The sequence below is a fragment of the Bombina bombina genome, chromosome 9, assembly GCF_027579735.1.
Source record: "Bombina bombina isolate aBomBom1 chromosome 9, aBomBom1.pri, whole genome shotgun sequence".
Classification (NCBI taxonomy): Eukaryota; Metazoa; Chordata; class Amphibia; order Anura; family Bombinatoridae; genus Bombina; species Bombina bombina.
The window spans coordinates 229,441,009-229,460,899 of NC_069507.1; the positions used below are offsets into that span (position 1 = coordinate 229,441,009).

The 19,891-nt window shown below is 37.6% G+C and overlaps 1 protein-coding gene across 4 annotated transcripts in view; it reads right to left on the reverse strand.

The window, feature by feature from the left end:
* LOC128640255 (pancreatic triacylglycerol lipase) overlaps window positions 1-19,891 on the reverse strand; it is a 165,724-nt gene that overhangs the window by 52,737 nt on the left and 93,096 nt on the right. For all 4 annotated transcript variants that reach the window (XM_053692683.1, XM_053692682.1, XM_053692681.1 and 1 more), the window contains exons 6-10: window positions 17,965-18,073; window positions 17,605-17,724; window positions 17,377-17,496; window positions 16,459-16,577; window positions 2,342-2,468 (exon numbers count right to left, since the gene is read on the reverse strand). In XM_053692683.1, coding sequence (XP_053548658.1) covers window positions 2,342-2,468; window positions 16,459-16,577; window positions 17,377-17,496; window positions 17,605-17,724; window positions 17,965-18,073 — 595 coding nt within the window. The remainder of the gene's footprint in view (window positions 1-2,341; window positions 2,469-16,458; window positions 16,578-17,376; window positions 17,497-17,604; window positions 17,725-17,964; window positions 18,074-19,891) is intronic.

Consider the following 19,891-nt stretch of genomic DNA (forward strand, 5'->3'; position numbering starts at 1 on the left):
GGGGGTAATCAGTTTATTAGAGTGGCAGTGGGCTCCGGGTGCGGCGGTTTAGGGGGTAATACATTTATTTAGTTGCGGCGGTGTAGGGGGGGACAGATTAGGGGTGTTTAGACTCGGGGTACATGTTAGGGTGTTAGGTGTAGACAGCTACCATAGGAATCAATGGGATGTCGGGCAGCAGCGAACATGAACTTTCGCTATGGTCAGACTCCCATTGATTCCTATGGGATCCGCCGCCTCCAGGGCGGCGGATTGAAAACCAGGTACGCTGGGCCGGAAAAGTGCCGAGCGTACCTGCTAGTTTTTTGATAACTAGCAAAAGTAGTCAGATTGTGCCGAACTTGTGTTCGGAACATCTGGAGTGACGTAAGAATCGATCTGTGTCGGACTGAGTCCGGGGGATCGAAGCTTACGTCACTAAATTCTACTTTTGCCGGTGTGTAGGGCTTGATAACTAAGGCGAATCAGCCTCGCCACAAATACGCTGCGGAATTCCAGCGTATTTGAGGTTGACGGCTTGATAACTAGAGGCCCTAGAGGCCAATGTCTCAGTTTATATGATAGAATTAGAGAATTTTTTCACTAGTGGGCAATAGAGCATTGTTCCCTAATATAGATGTGAAATGTATTTAGAGTGGGGGGTTTTTCACTAAAATAGGAGTATTGTCCCTTAATATGGATGTAAAATGCACTTAGAGTGTTTTTTTCTTTCTTCTCTACTGGACAGGGATTTTGTCTCTTAAATTGTGTGTGAAATGCACTGAAAGCAATTATTTTTCACTATTGGATAATAGGATATTGTTCCTTAAATTATTATCTCTCTCCTTTTTCTCTCTCCCTTAAATTGAATTTGGACTGAATTGTGTTAGGATTAAATAATATAGAATTAAACACTGATTGTTTTGCTGTATTTGTTTATTGTTTTTTATCTGTTGTTGGAAAATATTTTTTTTCTTACACACTGTACATATATTGTGTCTCATTAACAATATTAATCTAATGTGATTGTTATAGTTGCATTTGCTCTTAATGTTTTCTTTATGCTGTTTTCACATTTATCTTTGATTTAACTAATTTAAGAAAATAAAGAGAAAAAAATCTCGAGAAAAATGTACCATGTCCATTTTATGGACTCAACAGAAAATAGGACTGGTTTTCAATTTTTCCAGGGCTGTTTTTTATTCCCAGTCTGGTCCTGATAAGAGGTAATCAATATTCCACTTGATCTTAAAGGGACACTGTACCCAAAAATTTTCTTTCGTGATTCAGATTGAGCATGAAATTTTAAGCAACTTTCTAATTTACTTCTATTATCAAATTTTCTTCTTTCTCTTGGTATCTTTATTTGAAATGCAAAAATGTAAGTTTAGATGCCGGCCCATTTTTGGTGAACAACCTGGGTTGTCCTTGCTGATTGGTGGATAAATTCATCCACCAATAAAAAAGTGCTGTCCAGAGTACTGAAACCAAAAAAAACTTAGATGCCTTCTTTTTCAAATAATGATAGCAAGAGAACGAAGAAAAATTGATAATAGGAGTAAATTAGAAAGTTGCTTAAAATTGCATGCTCTTTCTGAATTACAAAAGAAAATTTTTGGGTACAGTGTCCCTTTAATTTATACATACATTACAGTGACCTAACACATTAAGGACTTCACTACACATTACAAAGCTGTATCAACAACAAACTTAAACCCTCAATGGTGTTAAAATGTTATAATAGGAAATTCAAAAATACAAATATGAAAATATAAATATACTGAAGTGATAAAATAGATATATAGATGCAAATCTTGCACAATTAAAATTACCTCTTTTATGGCGAATTTCTTAATTTTTCGAAATATTTATAGAACCATGTTTTGTTTATCAAACGTTCAAACCAAATGTATACTAATACTTCCATGCTGTACCACGCCTCGAGAACACCCTAGAACACTGGTGTTGAATAATTGCTCTTCTGCATTGCTGTTAGTTCTTGTATGTGAGATATGATGTATTAGGGCACTTCTAGCACAAATATATATGTTAATGGAAGAACTACTTAATAACAAAATGCTAGAAGTCAATTTGATAACAGCAATAATAGCAGTGCAAGGATGGAATAGGTAATGTAAGAGGAACGAATTAATACAGATATAATTTTTTTAATTTTCAAATATTCTTGGTTACTGATACATTAAAAACAAATGTGATTAGAATAAGTTATTTATGGGATGGAGCCTACTATATTTGTAAATATTTCTGATAGGAAAAAATAAATAAAACAAATACTAATTACTCCTATAAAAGAAAATAAAAAAGAGAGTCAATTATTGTTGTTATTAAATATTTAACTTACGTGCATAGCTTTCTGTATTTCCAGTATTCAAGTAAAAAGTTTGGCTGTTTGATATGTTCCCAGCATAGTTATTAGCGTAGTGCCCCATGACTGGGCAACCACCAGTGGGGCATGGAAAAGCAGTGCCCTATGGAGATGAGAAAGTGCCATTAGTTTATCTTAGTGCAATAAATAATTTATTATTTTCTAAAGTGTTCCCGGTGAAAGCATAAATCTAATGTCTATTATTATATTGTATTTTTTTTTATTTGGAGTAATAGTATATTTAACATGAGGTTTATTAATTAAACACTGCAATTTAATATATTTACACACACACACACATATATAAATATATATATATATATATATATATATATATATATATATATATATATATATAACTAGTGTGAGTTGTTATACATTTTAAGCTGAAATAAACAGAGCAAGAAATCTTTAAGGGGGACATTATAATAATGAAATTAATAAGGTGCACATGGATTATATCATATTAACAGGGTCTTTTAATTAGGTTAAATTTATATCAGGATTTATGCACTGCATAATAAGCTGAATACAAAATAAATAAAACAATAAAATAAATAAAACTGCCATTTTTTTTTAAAAATGTCTTAGAAACAGAGGTGGTTCTGGGGGGAAGGGGTGCAAATAACCACCAGTGTTTTATTTTAGACCACATTGGACTGAGGAGGGTAAAAAATGCAGTTACTACTCCCTGTCCCTGTCCTTTTTTGGCAGGTCAAACCCCACAACTACTTAACAACACCCCTGGACCACCGATGTGAAACATCCAAGATATAAACTCCATTGAAAGCCTGATGAAATTAATCATTTTGCCTCCATTGCTGTTGTCAATCAGACTGCATTAGAACTGCCTTAAAAGCAGATAATTCTAGCATGCAATATGTATTTATTATTATTCTTTATTTATAAAGCGCCGACAGATTCCGCATCGCTGTCCATGGGTACAAGGATAAAAGTACAACGGAGAAACAATACAATAAAAGACAACATTTTACAGACAAATACAGGGGGAATTGAGGGCCCTATTTTCGTGGGAACTTACAATCTAGATGGGTAGGAGGATAGGAAACAGGAGGTGGGGACTGCAAAGGTGAGAATGATATTAGTGAAGAGATAGATGAGGGCAACTGTAAGGTTAGTGAAGTTAATTTCTCACCAATTATTTGTCTTAATGTGTCATAGCCTGAAGCAACTGACACTGCTTTATTACTATCACTTTAGATTTAAACACCTTTAAAGTGATAGAAAGGTCAAAATTAAAATGTGCATGGATGCATTTTGATTATAAATTGAAGCATTTTTGCAGTATGCTTCCATTAACAAAAACACTTCTAGTAAAAGTAATTATTGTTACAGCAGCATATGCACATATGCTACATGTGACTAGAGGAATCCAGGAGAGGGCAGTGTCACAGAGCCCAAGAGAGCTGAGAGTCCATAGGAGAAGGGGATGGTCAACAGTGTCAAAGGCAGCAGAGAGGTCAAGTAAGATGAGTATAGAGTAGTAGCCTTTGTTTTTAGCAGAAAGGAGATTGTTAGTAACCTTGGTGAGGGCAGTCTCAGTTGAGTGTTGGGGACAGAAGCCAGATTGCAGGGGGTCTAGCAGTGAGTTGGAGGACAGGAAGTGGGTTAGGCGATCGAAAACTAGTTTTTCAAGGATTTTTTAAGCTAGCGGGAGCAGTGTTATGGGGCGGTAGTTTGCAGGAGAGTTAGGGTCAAGGGAGGGTTTTTTGAGGATGGGGGTGACCTTTGCATGTTTGAAGGAGGCAGGGAATGAGCCGGTAGAAAGGGATAGGTTAAATATGTGGGTAAGAGCTGGAGTGAGGGTGGGAGACAGAGAAGGTATTAGATGTGAAGGAATAAAGTCAAGTGGGCAGGTAGTGAGGTGTGAGAAGACAATAGGGAAGTCACTTTACTCTCAGTAGTTGGGAGGAGGGTGCAGAGAGCGTCAGAAAGGGTGACTGGGAGCGAAATTTGGAGATTGCAGGCATATGTTGGGATGTTTCTTCAGATGGTAAGTGTTTTATTGAAAAAGAAGTCTGCCAGGTCTTGAGCACTGAACGTAGATGAGGGGGGTGGTGCAGGTGGGTAGAGAAGAGAGTTGAAAATGGAGAAGAGTCTTTTAGGGTTTGAGGAATGAGTGGATATTAGAGAAGAGAAGTAGGTTTGCTTAGCTAAGTGAAGGGAAGAGGTGTAAGAATAAAGAATTAACTTATAGTGCATGAAATCAGGTTCAGAGCAGGATTTCCTCCAGGCATGTTCAGCAGTGAGGGAGCATTTTTGGAGCTGGCATGTTTGCTGGGAGTGCCAGGGCTGGAGCTGATGACGTGGGGCTTTGTGAAGTTGGGGCAGTGCGAGAGTGTCAAGTGTAGAGGAGAGAGTATTGTTATAGTGGGTTATAGCAAGGTCAGGGCAGGATATCGTGGAAGTGTGGGGGAGGCGTATTTAAATAAGGTTGGAGAGTTGGGGAGGGTCTACAGTGTGCAGATTTGTACAGGTGTGGGGCCGAGGGGGGGAAGTAGGTTTACCCTGTATATTAAGATTAAAGGTGAGCAGATGGTGGTCTGAGATGGGAAATGGGAGACAGGCAACATCTGGGAGAGAGCAGAAATGGGCGAATACCAGATCAATAGAGTGTTTATTGCGGTGGGTAGGGAATAGGGTGGATTGTGACAGGTCGAGGGAGTTAGTGAGCGAGAGAAGTTTAGAGGCAGCAGGGGGAAATGGGTTGTCAATGGGGATGTTGAAGTCCCCCAGAATTAGAGTAGGATTATTTGTAGAAGTAAGTAAGGAAGGAAGGAAGCCAGTGTCAGGTCTTCATTCAGGATTCTAACATTTACACTCTTGTTAGCTTACTATACATGCTGTACCTTTAAATTTCTCTGCACTCAATTCCAGATCCTTATAAATTCCCAGCAGCCCTTCATTAATTGCTTGGTATTGATTGTGGCAGCTATCTCTCTAAGCCTATTGTGTATACTTTGTACTTCATTCCTGACACTGAACTACAGCCTAGTCCCTCGAGTATCCTGCTTGTTTTGGCTGTTTGAAAGTATAGAGTGCTTTCACCAAAAAGGACAGACTTTTCTCTTTTTTACCTGCTCCGGCTCTGACTCCCGGATTACTGTTGTGTCTACTGCCGGATCTTCAGATCACTCCGCGGTGACATCACACGCCAGCTTCACGGAACTCCCCAGCACTGTGTGTATCTCTCTGCGCTCTTGACTGCAGCCGGACTCCCTGCTAGCCTACCTGACTACCGAAGGTTGTTGTACTTTGCTCCTCCATTCAGACTATCAGGTACCTGTCATATTCGTGTGTAAACGACTTGTGAGGTATTAACTCGTTTATCACGATATTTGCATATGTTACACTTCACCTTGTCTCTCCATATGCTGTTCCTTAAGACCAATAGATCTTCCATATTAGGCAAATGCATATATATCCCATGCTAAAACTCCTGTACAACATTGTATAAGCTGTTGGTTGATAAGTAAACTGCACTGCTGCAAAAGTTCAGTGAAACTCTCACAGGTGGCAGCCATAGAGTCACTTCACTTACTTAACCTTTACATTAACTGCTATGCTGGTTACTGAGGCATCCACATTACCTTTTAGGTAATTTATGTGCTTTCCTTCTGTATCAGCGCAACAAAACAATATTTAAACCTAAATACTAATCTCAGCAGCTGAGGTTTAATCTTAGCCTTTTTTGTCTTCTCAGACATCCTAGTCTGCCTTACAGAATACCAAGCCCTAATAATATGGACCCAGCTGAGATGACAGCTCACTTACAGACTCTCAATCAAAGAGTTGACTTACTGACAGATGGCCTAAATTCCCTTAAGGCAGAAAATGATGCGCTTAAGGCTTACATAAAAGATTTACTTGAAACAAAAACACATATACCAGAGCCTCAAGTCAGTTTACCTGAAAAGTTTTATGGGGACAGGTCACACTATAGAGACTTTAAAAATGCCTGTCTCCTGCTTTTTACACTTAAGCCCCAGTCATACCCCAACGATAGAATTAGGGTGTTAACTACCATCTCATTCCTTAGAGGGGAACCTCGTAGTTGGGCTAATAGCTTCTTTTAGTCAAATGAGACTATACTCAATTCACTAGATAGTTTTTTTCAGCTATGGGTCAACTATACAAAGACCCCTTTAAGCAACAAACTGCTGAAACAGCTCTCAGGGCTTTAAAACAAAATAAAAGAATAGTGGAGGAATATGTTACAGACTTCAAAAGGTGGGCAAAAGATTCCCAATGGAATAATTTGTCTTTAAGAAATCAGTTTCGTCTGGGCCTTTCAGAAGCTGTTAAAGATGAGTTGTCCCGCACAGAAATACCCCCCACATTAGAAGGGCTAATCAATCTAAGCATCACAATAGACAGACGCTTAAGGGAGAGACATCATGAAAAGTCTTACCCAGAGTCGTATACTAAAAAACACACTAGTACAACATCCACAACTTTCAGTAGTAAGTCTACCAGTGAACCAATGGAAATTGGCTTCCTGAAAGGGCCCCTGAGTGCACAAGAGAAGATCAGGAGAAGGGATAACAACCTCTGCCTCTATTGCGCCTCAGACGAACACACTGTAAAAGAATGTCCCTCACTTCAGAGACAAAATAAGGGTAAGTCCCTATTATCCACTGATTGTTGTAGTACTTATGACACAAGAACATCCTACTGTAAACTCTCACTTCTTTTTCAGTGGGATCTCCACCGGGTCAACGTTCCCGCAATAATTGATTCTGGCGCAACTGCTTGTTATAGATTTCACACTTGTAAATAAAAGTCCACTTGTGCAAAAAATGTCTCCCATTCTTTTGAGAGGTATAGATGGTAGACCCATTTCATCAGGTCCAGTAGAGTACCAAACCATACCGCTTTTGGTTTTCACCCCTGAACATCATAGGGAATATTTAACTTTTGATGTGATCTCCTCACCCGTATCCCCTGTCATTTTGGGTCTGAATTGGTTAACTCTACATAACCCTCACATAACTTGGTCTACTCTTCTTGTATCCTTTAACTCTAAGTTTTGTACTACAACTTGTTTCCCTGTTAACATTATGCATACCACCACTATTGAATCTCAGATTCAATTACCAGTGGAATACATGGATTGTTCGGATGTTTTTAGTAAGACCGAATCTGAAAATCTACTGCCCCATAGAAAATATGACTGCCCTATTGAACTCGTACCAGGTGCAGAGATTCCATATGGGCATATATTCCCCTTATCCAAACCCGAACTTACTCACTTAAAATCTTATCTTGAAAAGAATTTAAGAAAAGGATTTATACGGCCATCCACTTCGCCGGGTGGAGCCGGTATATTCTTTGTTAAAAACAAAGACGGCTCCCTACGGCCCATAGTGGACTACAGATAGTTAAACAAAATTACAATAAAGAACCGCTACCCATTACCCCTAATCCCTGAACTGATAGAAAGATTGGAAGGGGCGAAATGTTTCACCAAATTGGATTTAAGGGGAGCTTATAATTTAATTCGTGTGAGAAGTGGTGATGAGTGGCTGATGACATTTCGTACTCGCTACGGCCTGTACGAGTACACCGTCATGCCCTTCGGGCTATGTAATGCCCCAGCCACTTTTCAGCACTTGATTAACGACCTCTTTCAAGACATCCTGGATGTATTCCTTGTCATTTATTTGGATGACATCCTAATATATTCTAAAACCTTAGCTGAGCATATAATACATGTAAAACAGGTTCTCTCCAGATTAAGGAATAACTCTCTCAATGCAAAGCCTGAAAAGTGCATTTTTAACACACAAAGCATAAGCTTCCTTGGATATGTCATAACATCCTCAGGTATCCAGGTATTCATATGGAAGATACTAAGATTTAGGCTATTGTTGAATGGCCAACCCCCAACACCAGAAAAGAGGTTCAGAGGTTTCTTGGTTTCGCAAATTTTTATCGCAAATTCATCAAGAACTTTTCTAAAATAACCAAACCCCTAACAACACTAAATAAATCCAATGTACCTTTCATCTGGAACCAAAACACCCAAAAGGTCTTTGAATATCTGAAAATGAAATTCACTACAGCACCTATACTGAGTTTTCCTAACCCCAACCTCCAGTAAATTCTCGAGGTAGACACCTCAGACGTTGCTGTAGGGGCTGTTTTATCTCAACGCATAGGCATAAATCAACCCTTACATCCAGTTGATTTTTATTCACGCTGTTTATCCACTTCAGAACAAAACTATCCCATCGGGGATAAAGAATTATTAGCTATTAAACTCTCACTTGAGCACTGGCGCCATCTCCTGGAGGGAACCTCCATTCCGACTGTGATATACACTGACCATAGGAACCTACAGTACCTCAAATCTACAAGAACTCTCTCAGCCAGGCAGGTCAGGTGGAAACTATTCTTCTCTAGGTTTAACTACCAAATTGTCTAACGACCTGCATATAAAAACCACAAGGCAGATGCTCTCTCCAGGCTTCCCACGCACATACACTCCAAGGCTCCAGAAGACACTGTCATTCCATCTGAGAATTTCATATCTTTTATCATTGACTCCTACCTTTGTCTACAGCAAGAACAGCAGACAGACTTGACAAAGCCTTTGACTCAACTACATCAGAAACAAGATGGGTTCTATTATTTCCAAGACAAATTGTACATACCATCTAACCTTAGGCAGATGTTATTACAATCTGCCCATGACTCACTTCTTTCTGGACATCCAGGTATCAAGAAAACCCAATAACTTAGCTTATTGGTAGCCTAGAATCTCCAATGATATAAGAACTCATATCCTTTCCTGTGGAGAATGTACTACTTCTAAAAAGGCAAAACACCCACCTTATGGATTGTTACTTTCTCTACCTACTCCTAGCAGGCCTTGTTTGGAGATTGCGTTAGACTTTATAGTAGATCTACCAAAATCTCTAGACAACACAACCATTCTCGTTGTCGTCAATTTGTTCAGTAAAATTACCCATTTCATCCCATATCATAAATTGCCCACTGCTTCAGAAACCATCCAATTACTCATCACTCATGTGTTCAAATACCATGGAATCCCGAACACCATACTAAGCGACTGGGGTACCCAATTCTCCAGCAAATTGTGGACTGAGTTTTGTAAAGTATTTTCCATCGACAAAAGGCTTACCACAGCTTATCATCCACAAACCAACGGCCAGACCAAAAGGTGTAATCAGTGGCTTGAACAATTTCTCAGAACCTTCTGTTCCTCACAGCAACTATTATGGTCCAGTCATCTCCCTTATACGGAGTTATCTTTCAATAATACAATTCACTCCACAACTAAGAAAACCCCTTTCTACGTAAATTATGGTTTCCACCCGAAATTCCAAATGCTACCTGATAACCAAAGTTCATCTCCCAACATATCTGAGCTCACCGATCTTATTTCATCCAACTTTTCATCCATACAGTCTGCCATCGAAGGCGCAAAAAGGACTAAAAAGTTCTACTACGACAGGAAAAGATTGCCACCTCCAATTTACTCTATCAGTGACTTGGTCTGGTTATCTACCAAGAACCTTAATCTTAATACTCCTTCTAGGAAACTCTCTCCACTCTACATCGGACCATACTCTATCTCTCACATTGTCAACATCAATGCAGTTCGGCTCAAATTACCTGATACCATGAAGGTCCATCCCACCTTCCACATTTCCCTTCTGAAACCCTACAAAGCACTCAGGAACTCTCCTTCTACCGCTATGACTCCTCAAGTATCTATAGACCCGAACACTGAATATGAGGTACAGTCCATCCTGGACTCTCGACGTTGTCATGGTACTCTTAAGTATTTGGTTAGGTGGAAGGGTTATGCACAGGAGGACGACTCATGGGAGCCTGCCAGTAACATCTCTGCTCCCAGATTGGTCGCTTTGTTTCACCGCAGGAATCCTGATCGTCCCAGACCTTGAGCACCGGAGTTGCTCCTTGAAGGGGGGGTCCTGTCAGGTCTTCATTCAGGATTCTAACAGTTACACTCTTGTTAGCTTACTATACATGCTGTACCTTTAAATTTCTCTGCACTCAATTCCAGATCCTTATAAATTCCCAGCAGCCCTTCATTAATTGCTTGGTATTGATTGTGGCAGCTATCTCTCTAAGCCTATTGTGTATACTTTGTACTTCGTTCCTGACACTGAACTACAGCCTAGTCCCTCGAGTATCCTGCTTGTTTTGGCTGTTTGAAAGTATAGAGTGCTTTCACCAAAAAGGACAGACTTTTCTCTTTTTTACCTGCTCCGGCTCTGACTCCCAGATTACTGTTGTGACTACTGCCGGATCTTCAGATCACTCTGCGGTGATGTCACACGCCAGCTTCACGGAACTTCTCAGCACTGTGTGTATCTCTCTGCGCTCCTGACCGCAGCCGGACTCCCTGCTAGCCTACCTGACTAACGAAGGTTGTTGTACTTTGCTCCTCCATTCAGACTATCAGGTACCTGTCATATTCGTGTGTAAACGACTTGTGAGGTATTAACTTGTTTATCACAATCTTTGCATATGTTACACTTCACCTTGTCTCCCCATATGCTGTTCCTTAAGACCAATAGATCTTCCATATTATGCAGATGCGTATATCCCATGCTATAACTCCTGTACAACGTTGTATAAGCTATTGGTTGATAAGTAAACGGCTCTGCTGCAAAAGTTCAGTGAAACTCTCACAGGTGGCAGCCATAGAGTCACTTCACTTACTTAACCTTTACATTAACTGCTATACTGGTTACTGAGGCATCCACATTACCTTTTAGGTAATTTATGTGCTTTCCTTATGTATCAGCGCAACAAAACAATATTTAAACCTAAATCCTAATCTCAGCAGCTGAGGTTTAATCTTAGGCTTTTTTTGTCTTCTCAGACATCATAATCTGCTTTACAGCCAGGCAGCAAAGTTGGCAAGGAATTGGGAGGTTGGTCCAGGGGGGGCGATAGATAACTACAGATGTACTACAGATCTCCAGTCCTTGTGAGAAGCAAAGAAAGCATAATCTCATACCACCCAACATTTTTGTTATGGGGCATGAGGGGGACTTATAGGTGGTTGAGCACTGGTGTTTTTTGGGTGGAGGGGCCAGATATGTCATGAGTGTGGTTGGTCATAGTAGAGGGTGCAATTGGCAGGGCTAAGCAGTCCCTGGTTACCCTCTGGAAACCAGCATATTTGCAGCGACAAGGAGTGATTGTAAAAAGACTCACAAACTATGACAATATCAGGACAGTTGGGAGGTGACTGTAAAAAGTAGGTAACAGAAATTATAAATGTATTTTGCGATATTTTACTTGGGTTAATAAGGAATTTTTATAGGAGATTCAATGTTGTGTTTAGTGTCACTTTAACATGTTCTTTTAATTTAAAGGGATATTTGTTTGCAATGAATTGTAAATATTATTTAACTATTAACATAATCCTACCAGGCAAAATGATCCCCTGTATCTCTAAAGATGTGTGCAGTTTAAATATAGAGCCATCTCTAACTAGTCTTTGGTTAAAAAGCATGTTTTTCACAAATCTTCATGCAGGCAGTACAGCCTGTTTTGCCATACCCCTGACCCAATATACAATGCATGAGCATACACAAAATTACAATACAGTACATGAAGATAACACTGACCCAAGAAAGGGCCAGATTACGTGTGGAGCACAAACGTTTGTGCCCAAGCGAAAATGTTTTTATTGCAGGGGGTTTGCGCTTATCAGGCTTACTGCTGCTATTTCAATTTGAAAGCAAACGCGATTGCTTGAGCGCAATCGTGATTTATGCTAGAATGATTACCGCATCCTCAGAGCTCTAGTTAACTGTTTCGTGAAACAAAAAAGTTGCACAAAACACATAACAAATACATTACAAAGTACACACTTACATTAATAATAACACCATCTAATAAACATTATTTTAAAAAAAAAATTGCACACAAAAGTTATAAAGGCTCAAAGATATGAGGTCTCACGTGTTAGAAAAAAAAGGCAGGGAAAGGGATTTAACATAGAGATACATTCTAACTTCAGCTTTTTGAGCTTTTCGGGTTAGCACCAGAGCAAAAACAGTTTACTTTCAACTCGTAATATGAGCGCACACCGATAAGAGAAAAAAGCTTACTTCTAGCGCAGTTAATGCTTGAGCAGAAGCGTTAATTAGCGCTTCACTCGTAATCTGACCCTTAATAAGCAAATATATTTTGTAGAAAAGAATAACTTTACCCCCCACTGTTAATATGCAGATTTTAAGATATGTTTTGGACATACTAGGACAACAATAACATGGACAAAATATAAATTGCCTGTAACTATAATCCCAGAAAAAGTCCACAATGCACTGCAATTCCAGAGCAGGATGTGGTTTTAAAGTTCCTAAACAGACTATTTTTTATAATTTATTTAATCCCCAAATACACATTTATATGGAAACATTAGTGAAATTAATATATTACATAATACATTGCATTGTATGTTTTACAGTATTGTGATTTCTTTTTTCCTCTTTATTTTGTTCCCATTGTTCCACCTGCTGGAATGTATTAAATTGTATACTAATAGCTCCTTTAACTTAAGTCATTTGAAATAGCTGCTTTTGGACTAGATAACAAGCGGAGTTCTAACTGTCCTCTGTAACTCTATTCCAAACTTCATAAGACTGACTCCAACCTTGTATAGCTTCAGACACTCTCTGAAAACACACCTATTCAGAGAAACTTACCATCTCTCCTCTGTTATTCATTCTACCCAGAATAATTCTTGAACTGCTTTGACTCAATATTGCTACTACAATCCACATGAAAAGCTACCCCAAACCCTATGTATTTGCACCCTCAACTGGTAGACTGTAAGCTCTCCGGAGCAGGGCCCACTTCCTCCTGTCCTAGATGTTTTTAGTCTGTTATGTTTTTGTATCTTATCAAACATTCTTGAAATTGTATACTACTATTTCTGTAACCAGTGCTGCAGAATTTTACAGCTCTATACAAATAAACGATAATAATAATAATAATGAGAGCTGTTTATCTCACTTTCAAGTGTTCTACTTATGAAGTGCAGACACATACAATACAATATAATGCTCAAAAAAGCACTCTAATATTTTGCGTGATTTCTCTCTATTTTGTCAAGCTTTTGATTATTAGATTAGATTACAAGCAGAGTGTAATAAATTACGTGTTATGGTGAACTAAAATCAATAGTGTGCAATCCCTAGTGCACCCTTTTTTACTTTTATATTACAAGCGGAAACTAAAATGTTAGCACTCAAGTGAATGTCTTGGGAACCCTAACATCTGGAGGCGGGATAGAGTAATCATGCTAAAGCCCTCACTTAATAGACTTCTATAGGCCACACAACAAACTCAGGTTCCAGCTTTTGCTAACCCAAAAGTGCTCTATGCTGAAGGTGCATGTAAATAATGAAAAAATAGAGGAGGTCCTCACATTTTTAAACTATATTTTAATATATACTGTGTATATAAACTATGTCAACACATTTGTGAAAGCAACACAGCTAATCACAAGAGTAAATCCTATAACATTAAAGGAGCATATTCATGTATATCTGCAAATGTGGTATACATGATACATTGCACTGCATGTGAAGTGGGATGCTATATTGGAGAAACAAGCCAAAAACTGCACCTTCGGATGAACTTACACAGACACTCAATCAAAAACCACTGTGAAACAAAATACTGTACCCCTGTTGGTCACCATTTCACCCAACCTGACCACTCCATCCAAAACCTCAAAATCAAGATTCTCAGAGGCAACTTCAAAAACACCATGGAAAGAAAAAACTTTGAAATGAAAATGATAATGCACTTCAACTTGCTAAATTCTGGACTAAATGTGGATCAAAAATGTTTGTAATGTACTTTCATATACTGTAGTCAATTACATTGTATATTCCAAACTCTCTATGCATAGGTACAGAGGTAAGCCTATGTCCACACTTTTGTCATTATTATTATTCCCCTTTTTTTTCTTTCTTTCCTTTCTCCTTTTTTGACTATCTTACATTCCCCTGTATACCTAATTTTCCATCTTTATTCATATTGATTCTATGTTGATATATAATGTCAGTATATGCTTTGTGTATAACCATATATTTCCCCTGCCTGTTATCTTTTACTGACACTATCTGCCTGTCTCCTAAACCTCCATAATGATTTTTACGACACCCCCTCCTCCCCCTGCATTCAGACCTCTGTAACACATGGGGGGATATTTATCAATGGTCTGGCGGACCTGATACACTCTCCGTATTCAGCATTGCACCAGCAGCTCTTGTAAGCTGCTGGTGCAACGCCGCCCCCTGCAGATTCGCGGCCAATAGGCTGCTAGCAGGGGGGTGTCAAACAACCCGATCGTACTCGATTGGGTTGATTTTCGGCGATGACTGTCCGCCTGCTCAGAGCAAGCGGACAGGTTATGGAGCAGCGGTCTTTAGACTGCTGCTTCATAACTGGTGTTTCTGGTGAGCCTGCAGGCTCGCCACAAACACGGGGTTTCAAGCTCCGTACAGATCTTGATAGATATGCCCCTTTGTCTTTTTAGCCTGTGTTTTAAGATATAATCTGTATATTCCATCAAATTGGTCAGTATTGCTTCATACTTGAAAAAGGAAGACACTCTTCCGAAAGCTTGTCATCTTATAAATGTATAGTTAGTAGAATAAAAAAGTATCATTGCTCAATGCAATACTCTTGTTATTTTGATATATATAAAAGTTTTTTACAGTGATATAAATTGATAATGTATACGAGATGGTGATAGACTAGGGAGGGTTCCCAATATATATGTACAGTATGTGTGAAATACTAAACTTTGACATATTATAAATGTGTTATACTTTTATTCTAGCCCTAACATTTTACTTTAGATCTGAAGGTGCATCATTTCTGTAGTGCTATTATGAGCACAACAACTCATATCTTGTAATATGAGCAATTTTATACTCCACCCGCTCAATCCACTGAAAGTATAGGGTGCACTAAAAAAAAGTCGGCCACAAACAGGAATACTCTCTGGTACAACTATTTTACAGTTGACTTGTAATACCATATTGTGCACTATTCCTGCAGTATCAATAGTGTTCAACTTGTAATCTAGGCCAGAGAGAAGACATGTTGGTATGATTTATAAAGCATTTAAAGGGACAATGTACTGTAATTGAAACCATCAATTTGAAAGTGCAGCAGTTAAACATGTAAATTACTTGCCTGAAAAAAGTGAACCAAAATCTGTTTAAACCAAATACAGGAGTATTAGTTCTGTACTTCTTGATAAACAGCAATTGTATGTGTCTGCCAATAAGACTAAGGAGGAAGTACCTAGAAGCCAATAAGGACTAGCAAAAAGGATCAGTTTATGAGTGTAAGCAGGGAGTTAAGGATACAACAAGAGAAGGGGGTTTGTTATCAACTGTAGTCAATATAAAAGAGAAAGAGCTTCTAGGCAATAATAAGCAGTACCTATAAATCCCGGTTAAATATGTAAAAAAAAGTGTGTCAGGTTGGGAGAGGTAATCATGCAGTTCTTGCACCTAATTAATCTGTATTGATAATAAGATCTTAAGTTAGCAGCTAACGCTGTACTCATATTTGGTCAAGCTAGCTGTGGCAGACATCCATGTAGCTCTCTGTCTGCATGTGTTGTGCGCAGTCTTACGCGTTTCGGCGTGCCTAAGCCTTACTCATAGACCATGAGTAAAGTTAAGGCAAGACAAAACACTTAAGACTGTTTAATGGATTGCCGTTATGAGTATTTTCAATTTTAATCTTTGCAATAAAGTTGAAGTACTTTTCCAAGATTTCTGTAAGCAGGAAGTACCTGTCACCCAACAAGCAATAATAGGAAATACACAACTATTTTAGCTTCAATCTAAATTTTTACTTCAAATTTTTTTTCTGCTAAAAGAATTGTCAGCATGTTTAAACATTGTTCTTGAATATAGACAATACAACATTTTGGAGTACAATGTCCCTAAAAAAATATAGACCTTATATAATTATTGTATATTGTTTTTAGCTCTAGAAATAAAAAGACACTTAAAGTATAAACTTACTTTCTGAAATTCACTGTAGGAAGGGCTGGGGAAACCAATGTATCCATCAGGATGTAGAATACTATCGGTATAGTATCCTCTGCTTCGTGCATGATGGCATCCAGCAGTTTCCGCAAGTCCTGATAAAATAATTATACAATAAGACATACAAGTAAAAAAGATAAAGAACAGATTATACATTTCTGCTAAAAAATGTAAAAAAATAATAATGTTTTTGTAAAATTAAAATGAATTATTAAATATATTTTAATAAGAATAGATTATAAGATATTATGAAATACAAGATACATGCAATACATTAAATATTATTATAAATATTCCTAGCACAAACTATGATAAAATATTGTTATCCTAGGTGTATATAAGACTTATGAAAAGAAAGTTATATGATATGAAATTGATATCTTATTTGCTATATTTTATTTAGGTATTTAAATAAATCAAACAATATAGGAAACTAACAAAAATACTTAATTTTGTTATTATCTTTATTATTATTATTATTATTATCGGTTATTTGTAGAGCGCCAACAGATTCTGCAGTGCTATAAACATAGGCGGTTTACAAGGTAGCAATTATAGGGATCAAATGGGTAGAGGGACCTGCATAGAGTCACACTGTTGTAGTCAGCTCTTGTGAAGGGGATCTGCAAGCATTTGGGCTCTTAGGCTTACATTCTAAGGAGGTTCATGGTGGATAGCAATAGAGGAGAGGAACTGGTATTATGAAAGGTCAGTGTAGGTTGTATGCAGCCCTGAACAGAAGAGTCTTTAGGGAGTGCTTGAAGCTTTAAAAAACTAGGGGATACATATCTTTATTTTTAATGTGCCCTAGCACTATTTAGCCAAGGATAATGTAGTTCCTAATAATTTGTGAATTAAAGTTAATATTCTTTTAAATAAATATAGAATATTTGCCTTCAAAAACTTTGTCAATGTCTAGACTTAAGTTGATTATGATTTTTGGACATCCTGGCATAAATTCCCCCCCATTCGGATAGAAATCGAGATGTCCAATTGGCTGTTTTATTCCTAAACCTGAAACAAAAAAAATGTATAATAAGATCTACTATGTGACATTTACAATTTACCTCCTACAAATTAATTATTTTTTCTAGGTTAACTAATAACGAGTTCACATCTTACCAAAATAAGGAAGAAATTCAGCTGCATTTGTGTGAATCACTTGCACCAAAACAGCATCGGTTAAATCAAGTCTGACTTCAGTGGGTGTTCCTTCAAATAATGGTCCAGCTGGATCCAAACCTGGTTTAAATATTTGTAATTATTATTTTTAATAAATAAACAGTTAATAAAAATGTCATTAGATTCCATAATTAAATTGATTCCCCTCTCTCCATAACCTGAAATAACTCCCTTTATATTCCTTACAGCTTACAAATTGATGAATCATCAATTTAAAGTCAAGGAAATGGTATAATTGATGTCTAATCAGTTGGGCATCATTTATATTATATATTCACTAGATTTGCCAGCTGAACTTACCGCTTATTTTACCAATTCCAGGGTTTCTCCTTCCAGCCTCACCAGCTGCATGCGCTCCCAGGCTGTGACCAATCAAGTTTACCATTGATAGAGGGTGGCTAAAATTGCTCTAACAAACAATTTCCAAAATCAATGTAATGGCATCGTAAAAAATATTGCTATTATCTCCATTTTATAGCTAAGAGAAAAATCATATTAGATGCATAATATGTTTATTATGTGCTTTCAAAATAATTTATTTTTATAAACGGTACATTAACATGAAAATTAAAACCTATAATAATAGATATAACAAGACTTAGCTGATACTAATTTCAATAACTAATACTCCACAATATGCCCTGCATAGAAAATACATTGATCAGCACAATCATTTTTAATGGTTTAGATTACAAGTACAGCACAAACATATTAATGCTATGTTGTGCTAGCATTGTTCCCCCCCAATCAATAGTGCTTCTCTGCAACCTTATTTTTTAACGCTCTAGCGATAGTCACATCTGCATGTCGGATAGCACAGGTGCACTTAATCACTCATATAATAGATTTATATGGGGCACGCAGTGAAATTTATGTTGGATAGTGCTTGAATTTTAAGCAGTTAATACGCTAAGCAGAAGGTGCGCTATGCCATTAGTGTGTATGTAGTGGAGTTGTTCAAGTACTTTAGTTTTATTCTATATAAAGCTGCGAGATTCATAAGCGAGCCTGCAGCCGATAGTTAAGAAGAAGTGAGCCTTGTCCGCCCGGTGCTTGTTAATTGTCATGCTTAATATAATAACAGTTTATTACAAGTCTTAACTCATCACTTGTAATACGAGCGCAACAAGCAAACTAATAGCTCTCCCTGAACTGCTTTAATATGTTTTGGTTAAAATATTTAAACCCATATGCTAAACCACTTGAAAATGATGCAGCATAACTGTAAAAAGCTGAAAAAATATTATCAGCAAAACATCTCTATGTAAAAAGGAAGATATTTTTCCTCAAAATTTCTTCATTTCACCAGAGTAAGTTCTCTGTGAACAGTTACCCACCAGCTACTGTCACCTGCATGTTAAAATGTTGGGAAAAATAAGGCAATAAGCTTCATTGGGGCTGATGATATACATTGCATTATAGTGATCTCATGAGATTTCACTGAAGTATCCCAGTTAACATCCTTAAAGGGACATGAAACCCAAATTTTTTCTCTCATGATTCAGATAGAAAATACAATTTTAAACAACTTTCTAATTTACTTCTATTATCTAAGTTTTTTCATTCTCTTGGTATCATTTGTTGAAGAAGCAGCAATGCACTAATGGTTTCTAACTGAATTCATGGGTGAGCCAATCACAATTTATATATATATATATATTCAGCCACCAATTAACAGCTAGAATCTAGGTTCTCTGCTGCTAATAAACTTGCCTAGATAAACCTTTCAGCAAAGGATAACAAGAGAAGGAAGCAAATTAAATAATAGAAGTGAATTGAAAAGTTGTTTAAAATTGTATTCTCTACCTGAATCATGAAAGAAGGGTTTCATGTCCCTTTAAACGTAGGAGGGAAATAACATAACTGTGCATGCACGTGCCAGATGCATGCTCCCTTGCATGCCAATGACTAGCATCTTGATTGGCTGGCTAAAGTTATTTTACAATGGGTTGTGGCTGCTGAAGAAACCTTGAGGCAAAAAATATTTAGCTTTTATACATAGAGATGATCATGTGATATTTGTTAGTCAGCTTTTTACACATATGTTGAATCACTCTTTAATACTTCATTTGGGTACATGTCCCTTTAACTATTCCCTTATAATACTATATTATGCTATATTCTTTGTCCACGTTTGTGGAAAACGTAACATCCTCTCTTCTATTGATTGTGCTCCACTTGTAATCTAGCCTAATAACAATACTTTTGTAGCATTTGTATTCTTTAT